Here is a 10,864-nt window from a genome sequence, read left to right as displayed (position 1 = left end):
TATAATATATATTATATATTAGTGTGTATATATTATATATATATATATATATATATATATATATATATATTATATATTATATTATTATATAGTACTTATTATGATATATATATTTATAGTATATATATTAATGGGTTATCCTTGTCATAGTGAGGGATTTTCCTCTTGACGCCTCTAAAGTACATGACTTGTTAGCCGGACATCTTGTGGTTGATCCGTCCTCCGTTTGGAACTTGATTCTACATATTCTAAAACCCAAACACCAAGTTTGGTGTAACCCGTTCGTCGTGTTGACCCTTCTCCACTGTGTGTTGTCTCCTTAACCGGTTTTGAATGAATAGAACTTTTCCATGGCTCGATTGGGGGTCAAACGACGACGGATTCAACCCCAAACTTGATGTGTTGGGGTTTTAGAATATGTAGATCAAGTTCAAGATTCGGAAGCCGGATCATCCATAATTGTCGCTCAATGCATATGCATTTTTAGAGGCGTCAATTGAGGAATCCTTCCTATGACAAGGATACCCATTATTTATATTATATATATTTATATGATATATAATATGAATTATATATATATATATATATACTATATATACGTGGGAAATATGAATCTAATGTGACACCTTAGGCTTCCACCAAAACGCGACTATGTCAATCATTTCTAATATTTTTGCCAATCGCTCCGTTGACTTGAGTCTACACGCTCTTAACCAAACACCAATTTTGGGTGAACCCGTTGTGTTTGACCAATCGTGGCATGCCAAAAGTTTATTCATTCGAACCTTTAAAATTGCAGCGGTGGATAAATGGTCAAAACACGGATGGGTTCACCCCAAAATTTAGTGTTTTTGGGTTGTGTAGATGCAAATTCGACGGAGGGATCCAAAAAAATTTGGAATGATGTGTTTTAGGCCGGTTTCCTTAGGTGGCGAGCTAAGGTGTCACCTATGATGTCTTCTTCCCTATTATATATATATACTATATTACTATATTACTATATTATATCGTTATATACTAATATTTTATATAAACGCTTAACTAATTTAATTACAAAACTTTAAAAACATATGGATTCGCCACCATGGGAGAGGAATAAGTGGGCGAGCGGAGTTCCTACATTAGAATGTAGGAATTAAGGAGAACTCGCATTGGACTTCGCAGAGGTCTACTACGCACCCCTTGTCGTTAACCGCGTACAGGCTGGAGTTCCTGTCTAAGCTCCCCTAGTCTTCTTTTTGTTCTCCTTTGAACTATTCACCGCCATTGAAAGTGCTCCTGCCGTATTTTTATGGATGCACGACCTCTGGATTGAGTGACCGAGTGCCTCACCGAGGGAGCACTAACACTCTAATGTACTCCGTCCTCAATGTTCAGGGGGGCGGGGGGGGGGCGCATTGATGACCTGCTCGGTTCTGCCCGCAATTCGGCCGCTGTGAGCAAGCATCCACGATTGGGGGAAGATGCAGATGCATAAGAGCATCTCCAACAGCTTCCTCAAAAATTTCTTCAAAATGGGGAATCAAATGTCATATTCTTCAAATTATTTTTGCTCCAACTCCAACAGCTTCTCCATTTTGAAGAATCATGCATTTATTACAATAATAAAAATATTCTACATCTTTGACTAATAAATAATAAATTATTTATTATTTTGAAGAATTCCCATTTTGACCAAATTATTTATTATTATAATGAAGAGATGAAGTTGTTTTTTGTGGGTTGAGTCTAGAAGAACGTGAAAAAGTGCTTCCCCAAATATTTGCAGAATGCTGCAGATTTGGGGAAGGCTCTCTATTTTTTCTCTCCTATCCCCATTTTGGGGAATGAGATGGGGAATCTGTTGGACCAAAAAAAAGCTCAAAATTCTTCAAATTTTAGAATACCAAGAAGATGGGGAAGCTGTTGGAGATGCTCTAAGATCCTCTCGGTAAAGATTGATGCGAGTCCACTATTAGCTTTTTTCAAAGAGCACATATGCTCAACAATGACGTACGAAATTATGGCAAGCGTTGAATTATCAACATATATAGTGTAGCTATTAATTCCGTATAATCAGAATATGAATCATTACAATCATCAGCCTCTAAAATGGACTCCACAGTTTGTTCTAAAATGGACTCCACAGCTAAATTAATATTACATAGGAGGAGATTGCACGTATTATATCATTAAGTTTAAAGTTGGCGATTGTGCTGATTCGAATTTCCACAGGTACTGGCGCCGATTTAAGTATTTAGACTGTTTACTGTTTGCACTAATTTTGAGTATTATTTATAATAACTTAAACTTGGTATTTAGGCAAGTGTAGCATGTTCCTTTCTTCCTATATATTTTCTATAAATTACCATGTGTATACTTTTTTTTCATAAGAAAATTGTCCTATAGAGAGCTCTCTTTATATATAATTTTTTCATGATATATAGAAGACATCTGTTTTATAGAGTGGGTATCTATATATGATCATATTTAGAGGAAGAAGAACATGATACATGTCTCAATGTCTCATTATCAATGTCAAATTGATGCGATCAATCTGATATCAATACAATAGGTAAAATATTAGTGCAAACAAAAATGATGTATCCGTACTAGGTACACATTTTATTCTCTATATAATTTTCTCATAGAGGCCCCTCAATGAGATTTTGTTTTTCTTATCTCATATTCCTATTCTTGGTACCTAGATAGGTACCACTCACGTAACTACGCTTCCAATGATCGCAAGAGGTGGGGCCATCGCACTTCTCAGTTGTCAGCTCTCATTTCTCCCATAGCAATCTTAGTTGTGGTCCCTACATATTCATGTCCAGGTGATTGTTGAGTGTGTGAACATTAGGTGCCCCATTTTTTATTTTCCTTCTCATAATAAGGTTGCAAAATATTTTTCTAGAAAGGAAATTGGCAAAAATAAAAATAAAAATTGTGCGGGTCTTTTAGGTGTTGGGACTGTTGGGTAACAACTAGCAAAAGGGTATCAAGTGCTTATGACGTCTAAAGTTTCCAATTCTCATCCATCCACATAATCTCTCTCTCTCTCTCTCTCTCTCTCTCTCTCTCTCTCATCAGGTTCTTCTCCCCTTACCTCTCTTATTTAAGCATCTCTCTTCTCTTTGCATCTTCTCATCACTTCCAGAGGAGAGTAAGCGGAGAAAGGGGGAGAAAAAGGTCAATGTAAGGTTCTCAAATCTTTTCATAATTTCTATTTAACATTATGTTTCCCTTTTCTATATACATTCTGATGGGCGTTCATGAGCGTTCCTAAGATTATGAGAGAGATGGAGAGAAATGAATAGCAAGTGGGCCTCTTGACTTGCACTAATTTCTCTCTATACCACTCATCTCTCTATCTCAATCTATCATTTTCTGACGAGTGCTGGTGGGCACCCATCATAAGATTATTATCTATCTTTTAACACATAGATCAATTACAATTCAAGAAGCTGCAATGTATTTAGTTCTCTTAACGAATGTCCATAAATTGCAATCACCGTTACCCTCATGAATTGCACTCATTTCTAATTAACACTCAAAGATTAAATCGTAACCATCATATAGATAATTAATGATTGCGATAAAGTAGTGGTCCGTTCACTACTATTTTTGGTAGCTAAGAAGATCCGAATCTAGCTGCGATGGTGGTTGCATTCCAAAATGAATTATGATAATGTTGGATACAAAGAGTAGATTGATGTTTACGAGTTATAAATGGAAAGTAATCCATCCTATTTTTTATTTTCTCTCTCTTGAAATTATGCACACATAAACATGCGCGTTGAGGAGCACGATAAGATCACCTAGTCCTGAGGAGCATCTTACCCCTTTCCACGTAAAATACAGTCAGAAAGCTAGTTAGTTAACGGTTGACAAATATTTCTGTAAATTAACCCAAAACTGCTTGATTTTTTGGAATCTTGGCTTTTGGAGCGGGGTCCACATCTCATAATCAACCACCGAACTTCATTTTAATTTTATACATTATTATCCTTCGTCTCCGTTGAGAGATGCCAACAAGTCTCAGATTCCCTCTTCTTTTTCCCTTTGAACTATTCCTTGTAGATAACTTCTTTATTGAGCTATTTATTATTCACTTTTAACATTACTTTTTAGCAATTTGGAATACGAATGATTCTTTGTACAGTCAGCTTATGCTTGTTTTTTATTGATTGATTTGTTATTTGTTTTGAATCTTCGATATATTTGAAGTTGACCATAACGTGTTTGATGTAATGTTTGAATGAGTCCTTCAGTATCTAGCGATGCTACGCCGGGCTTTTTAGGTGCACCAATGAAGAATTTAGAGGGTTAAGAAAAGCCCATGAATGATTCTAAGGAACCAACATCTCAGATCATTGCGTCGCTAGGAATGGTTAGTTTCTGGAAAGGGTGATGAACTGGGGAGTTGAGAAAGCTATTACGTCAGTTTGAAGATTTATTTTTAGGAGTTAACCCAGATTATTTTTCAGTTAAGAAGACTCACTGGGGAATTTCGGTATAAGTTCACGTCGAAAATGATAATATGGAGTGAAGTTTCAATCTTTGGATTGGATGTCATCTTATATGTGCTCATTTAGTACCTTAGTGGTAACCAATATCTTAGAAGGGTAATTCTTAATTCAGTTAAAATCATTGAAGCTCTTTATATCTTTTTGATAATGTAATATTGGTTTTTTATGTCAATAATGTGATTTATATTGATATGCAGAAGAAGGCAGCACCTAACCAAAGGTGCACATGTGGCCTTACTTCGATCCTGAGTATGAAAACCTCAACCAACGTATCAATCCCCCAAGGTAAAAAAAACCTGTAACACATGCACAAATTTCTCGCTTTTGATCTAATGAGAGACTATGATACACAAAACATGCTATCTTTTAGCAATTAGAAGAAAGTTACTCTGTCACTGAGAAAATTATGTGACATAAAAAAAACGCACAGTTCGGAATACTGACTGAAGAATGAAAATTAATGTTGGGAGGTAATGTACCTAAAATTTTAGCTAATGTTACTAAGACTTTTCACTTGATTATTGCAGAGTATGTATAGACGATAATTCATGTCCTGATTGTACACTTGTCAAGGTATTTATCATTTTGTGACATTTATTAAAAAAATCTCAGTCTGATTCCAGTAGAACCATCATCTCCTTTCTTACAGTCATAGTACAATATTTTTAGGTGGACAGTATGAACAAGCCAGGCATACTATTGGATGTTGTACAGGTATTGAGCGACCTCGATCTAACAATCTCCAAAGCTTACATTACATCAGATGGCAGATGGTTTATGGACGGTAAGGGAATGCCCTGCTTATGTGTAAGAACTTATCATCCTTAATATGATGCACAAACATAGTAATGATTCACAACATGTAAAGTTGCTTTATAAATGTTTAAGTTAGTTTTACATATATCTCGATCACTTTGACTATATTTGAGCAAGAACCATATATTCTAGTCTATTGATCATGTTCCCAGCTAACCTTTTGCTGATTCGGACGTCATTCATGCCTAGTATTTGATCCAATGTTAAGACGACTAAAAACAAAGTTGCATAAAATTGGAACCGATTTCAAATAATCAAATGTATAATATTTGGACAAAAAAAAATATAGGAGCCGAAAAATCTAAGCTTGATTTTAATGGCGTATGTCTTGTGTCTGCCTGTGCAGTTTTCCATGTAACTGATCAGCAAGGAAGAAAGCTCAAGGATAGGAAGACTATTGAGTACATTGAGAAGGTACATAATCTCCTGATATCTCTTAACTATAGACCTGATTGCAATATTTGACTTCCTTGCTATCATTTGTCCTATGAACATATTCACCTTTAAGTAAAATGGTTTTTTGTCTATGAGCATACATCTTTTTTTAAGCCGAGTGATATTTTATAGACTTGTTTCTTCTGCTTTCAAGTTCGTTCATTAAGTTTTTGCTAATGTTGTAGGTTGGTGGTAAAGACAGATATAACCAAAGGTATTTAATTTTTTTGTCCTTTTTGACTTTTAGCATGAATGCATTCTTAGATTTGTCTCCCCTATAGACCAGGATTAAAGAAATGACTTGGAATTTTAGCAAGTTTTTCTTAATGTAGTAGGGTGGTGGTAAAGACACAGTGACACACTGAAAGATAAATATATTTTTTCTAGTATCATCGTGTTTAGATTCCAAAGTTGACTTTGAGGAATTTCCAAGTAGTAGTTCTTGTTAGAGTGTAATTCTACCAGTCTCTCGTCTGAGGAAATATACATTGTTGTGATCTTCACTATTGTCATTTCATCTCATTATTTTGAGGATTCCTTAGCTTCAGTTATAAGTATTTTCCAGTTTCTACACATTCATGGTTCCGCTTGTTGAGTTAATACCTGTTACTCATGAGGCTTATTCATTCTGGTAGCTTCATATCAACATCAATTAGTTGGACGAGTCTAAACTTATTTAATGGACTTGGTCTTATCTAGCTAGGTACTTGAAAGAGCATATGATTGTTGAAAATACCAGAAATCTTCCCTACAAGGACTCCAGTCAGGAAAATGAGGTTAGGATAGCATTTGTAAGTAGCAGATATATTTTTTCCCCCAAGGAAAACAAGGAAGAGTGTTCGTACTTTTATATGGCATTAATCCAATATCCTTGTTAGTAAGTAGAAATATATATTCACATTACACAAGTATAATTCTTTTATAGCCGTAATCATAGTGTATCAATATGACAATATTTGTCCTTCGTGTGAGCATCTATGTGTGCATGTATTTCTGCAAATTTGTCATTTTCATCCATCCATGACCTACTTCTTGAAAATTTTATGTATTGCTATGTGTCTGTATCAAATGGTACAAATCCAATACCCTTGTTCATGCTACACAGGCGAAGAGGTATATCAAAATATAACATCAAAAAATCATGCAGAATGAAAATACTTTATTATTCCGGATCATATTTCTTGTGAATATCTAATTTTAAATTTTTTTCATGTTGTGATTGGCAAATACTTCTTTGGATTATTAAAGTGAGCGAAAAGATAATGTATATCCTGGTTATCGACGCATCACAAATTTCAACGAGTATAATATGAGCTTCCTATCCTGAGACAACCCTTGTTGACAATTCTATGTTCAACATTTTGTAGCACTACAAATTTCTATATCTTGTTACATTTTTCACTTAGTTTGTCCTTAACAGGCTCTAGGTCCTGAGAGCAACATTCTACCCACAAAAGGAGATGCTTGGCTAGATAAAATGGTGGGAATGCACTTAGTTGGTGATCACACTGCTATTGAGCTCATAGGTTCAGACCGTCCAGGCCTCCTCTCTGAAATCTTTGCTGTCCTTCAAAATCTCCGGTGCAATGTAATAGCCGCTGAGATGTGGACACACAACACAAGAGTTGCATGTGTTGTTTATGTCAATGATAGCGCCACATCTGGAGCTGTGAATGATTCAAATCGTCTCTCCATGATCGAGCAGAGGCTGAGGTATTTACTTCGAGGGCATGGAAATGATCGGAAGGAGGTTTGTACCAGTTTCTCTATAGGTTCAACCCATGTGGATCGTCGACTGCATCAGCTTATGTTCGCCGACAGGGATTATGAAGATGATAGTGGAGAAAGAGAGAAAAATACCACTCTCTCTTTTAAACCAGTGATAACAATTGAACCTTGTGAGGACAAAGGATACTCTGTGGTGAATGTGAAATGCATGGATCGGCCAAAATTGTTGTTTGACATTGTTTGTACCCTGACGGATATGCAATTTGCGGTTTTCCATGCATCTGTCTCATCTGATGGCCCGTATGCACTACAGGTACAAGTTTGTCCTTAGTTTTTCAGTTCCCCTTTAGGTTGAAATGATTATGAGAGTTTCAATTTCTATTTCCTTTTCATTCACATGCATTTCGTCCAACTAAGCTAAGTGAGCTTCCATGCCCTAAATATCCGTCAGGGGAAAAAAGCTAGCTCTTTCATTTAGTAGCAAAATTCAATCTCTTTTGCAGTACACCGGGGTCTCCTTGTTCCACTAAGATTTAGTATTTATGATCATCGCGCTCGAAGGGTTTCTTCTTGTTGAGGAAGATGTAGTTAATTACTATAAGATGTGGATTTGCAGGAGTTATATATACGTCAAGTGAATGGCTGCACCCTTGACTCAAAAGCTGAAATGGAGAGAGTGGTTAAGTGCCTGGAAGCTGCAATTCTGAGAAGAGTGTCTGAGGTGAGCTTTAAAATTTCCATTTTAAATGAGTCTTATTCTGCTTCTTATGTTAATTTTACTGCTACAGATATGCCTATATAGTTACACACATCCCATCTTGGTTTAGTAACCAAATTTATGAAGTTCAGGAGCTAAAGAACCGAAAAATAATCATCTATGTGAGAAATATTTATCATTTGGTGTATCAGATTCTTCAAGATGATCCACTGTATGTTAGCTTCTGAATGGAAATTAGTTCATCTATCCTAGCCTCTTTGGTGAAGTTAATTCCCTAATAGTTTGAAAAATTAGAACATTTTGTTATATTCTAATTGGATCGTAAATGTTTGTCTGAACAACAAGCCAAACAAAAATTTTAAGGATTTTGGCATATAATTTATATATTAAGAATAATTATTACAATTTGCCAAAGCTAATAAACTTCAAACAGTATTAATAGTGAACATTTCCTAGCAAAGGTATATTCTGCTCTCTTAAGTTCATACCCCTAAACAACCTAGTTGCAGAAAGCATAAGTTGTGTGGATAATTAAATTGCTTTACTAATCAAGTGGCTTTCTAGGATTCATGACAAGCTCCTCTCTCACCCTATAAGCTGCTTGAGCCATGAATTAATCCAGTAATATGTTGTAGCCTATGTTACCCAGGTACTTCTATCATGAAGTTGTACCCGTACTGGATACGTACCTGATACTTACTCGTAGGCAAACTTCATGGACACTCCTTGGATATATGCATATATTTACCCAGACATGTACTCAATACTATGACATATGTTTTAATTTAAAATACTTGGCATACACTTCTTGGACCTATATCCTATACTTCATGTCCATTTCTTGAAACTCGTTAGGCATGAGTCCAGTTGTTTCATCCCACATCCAAGTTAAAAACTATGGTTTAAAGATTGGTTTGAGTGTCTAGTTAAAAAATGAGCCGTTCTTAATTTATAATATTCAACAAATAAAAGAAACCTAAAAATAGGATAGGAATTTTAGGTTCAAATAGCACATGAATCAAAAAATAATAATGATATCATGTAAATTATTAATTTTGATATGTATATGTAGCTGTGTCCCTGAATCCTATATTTCACAAACTTGTCGTGTTCCCTAGTGGTATCCGTACCCGTTTCCATGCAGGTTACGTTGTGGCCTTTTGGCTTAAGATTGCTTCTTCAATATTATCTCCTTTCTATGTTAAAAGACTTCGCAAACAAGTCTAAATGCAGCAGAATGGTTCAATAAAGACCAAGCAGCGCTTCTCTAATAAGGATTAGTTCAAGTATCCTATTTTCTCCTCTACCTCATAACCTCGTCACCGTATTAGGCTGGATGTGGCTATTTTGACTTGAATTTATTTGCCTGTTCGCAACTCATGATTTCGAGTGACCTTTTGTTGTTTTGAAACCAAATATACCAGTGAAAAGCATAAGCTACCTTTTGAGAATAGTGGTGGATATAACCTCCCTGCATGTCATTAGTAAGTGTTTAATGAAACATCTTCCAAACAAGAGAACAATATCTCCAATCTACTGATGATGAGGATATAAACTGCAGAAACAAAGAACATTTGTTGTAGGAGGCTATGACAAGTATCTGCGTCTTTACAAACTATCCATATGCAGAAAACAATAGATAGGCAAAAGACTCAGCTGGAAAGATAAGCCTTATAGTCCTGCTCAATAGACAAAAAACATCACTTGTGCTCTGTATCAGTTTTCCCGTATCAGTTTTCCGAGTTTATGCACGCCAGAATACCCGAGCTAGGTACAGCATGAGATAACATAGTGTATAATATGAAAAAATATATTGAAGATGTGTTAAAACTATAAGCTACTACTTAGTTATCTGTCATGACTACTTAGTTATCTGTCATGATATCAATTTTTATGACCCCTTGTTCTCTAGATACCTTAATGTACTGAAGCATAGTAAACTTGATCACAGGGATTCAGTTTGGAGCTCTGTGGTAGAGATAGAGTTGGCCTTCTCTCCGACATAACAAGAGTTCTTCGTGAATATGGACTCTCGGTCACAAGGGCGGGCGTGACTACAGTAGGCGAGCAGGCGATGAACGTGTTCTATGTGAGCGATGCTTCTGGAAATACGGTAGACATGAAGACTATCGAAAACCTCCGTCGAGAGATAGGGCACACTGTCATGCTCAATGTGAGGAGAGTACCTTCAAGTCCCAAGGTTCAGGCCCCTGAGCCTAGTGGCTGGGCCAAGAGCAACTTCTCTTTTGGGACTCTGCTTGAAAAATTCCTGCCTTAGTTTGGCCTTCTTATGGTACATTAAGGAAATTTGTATAAGCTGAAGAAGGCCAACATAATGCAGCGCTACTTTTAACAGATGTAAATATAATTGGGGCTGAAGTCCTTTTTAAGCATCAATGTGTGATAATGCCAACTACTGATGAAGCAATTAACATACAAAGTCTAATATTGATGAAGGGTTGCTTGCATTTTAATATCCCAAAGTAAGGGTCTATTTGTACTATAATACCCCAATTCATGGTTACATGCACTTTAATAACATAATATTCTATCCAATTTTTATGATCATCTGAATCTTTTGAGATATGGATGTGCACCTAGTGAAGAAAAGCTAAGGGAACATAGGATATGTTAAGCCGTTAAGGGAAGGTAAAGAAAT

At 35.9% G+C, this 10,864-nt stretch overlaps 2 protein-coding genes across 7 annotated transcripts in view; both read left to right on the top strand.

Annotated features, from left to right (window-relative positions):
- Nucleotides 1–2,824, top strand: part of LOC109830835 (protein FAR1-RELATED SEQUENCE 5-like) — a 15,768-nt gene extending 12,944 nt beyond the window's left edge. Inside the window, exon 2 of the mRNA XM_020398197.1 lies at nucleotides 2,688–2,824. Within this exon, the coding sequence (XP_020253786.1) occupies nucleotides 2,688–2,824 (137 nt within the window). The remainder of the gene's footprint in view (nucleotides 1–2,687) is intronic.
- LOC109830288 (ACT domain-containing protein ACR3) lies at nucleotides 3,052–10,661 on the top strand. Of its 6 annotated transcripts, XM_020397507.1 has the most exons (10): nucleotides 3,069–3,174; nucleotides 4,251–4,369; nucleotides 4,467–4,604; nucleotides 4,706–4,793; nucleotides 5,036–5,081; nucleotides 5,178–5,292; nucleotides 5,671–5,738; nucleotides 7,180–7,800; nucleotides 8,104–8,208; nucleotides 10,157–10,661. In XM_020397507.1, exons 4-10 carry the CDS (start codon nucleotides 4,735–4,737, stop codon nucleotides 10,481–10,483), a joined length of 1,341 nt encoding a protein of 446 aa, XP_020253096.1. In that variant the 5' UTR covers nucleotides 3,069–3,174; nucleotides 4,251–4,369; nucleotides 4,467–4,604; nucleotides 4,706–4,734; the 3' UTR covers nucleotides 10,484–10,661. The 6 variants fall into 6 exon arrangements, with proteins under 6 accessions (XP_020253097.1, XP_020253096.1, XP_020253099.1 ...); XM_020397511.1 differs by lacking the exon at nucleotides 3,069–3,174 and having other exon boundaries at nucleotides 3,844–4,369; nucleotides 5,223–5,292; XM_020397506.1 differs by lacking the exon at nucleotides 3,069–3,174 and having other exon boundaries at nucleotides 3,855–4,369.

Source organism: Asparagus officinalis, chromosome 2, assembly GCF_001876935.1.
Source record: "Asparagus officinalis chromosome 2, Aspof.V1, whole genome shotgun sequence".
In the NCBI taxonomy this organism is placed as follows: Eukaryota; Viridiplantae; Streptophyta; class Magnoliopsida; order Asparagales; family Asparagaceae; genus Asparagus; species Asparagus officinalis.
Note: the sequence above shows the minus strand (reverse complement) of the source record. Positions and strands in the feature narration are given on the sequence as shown.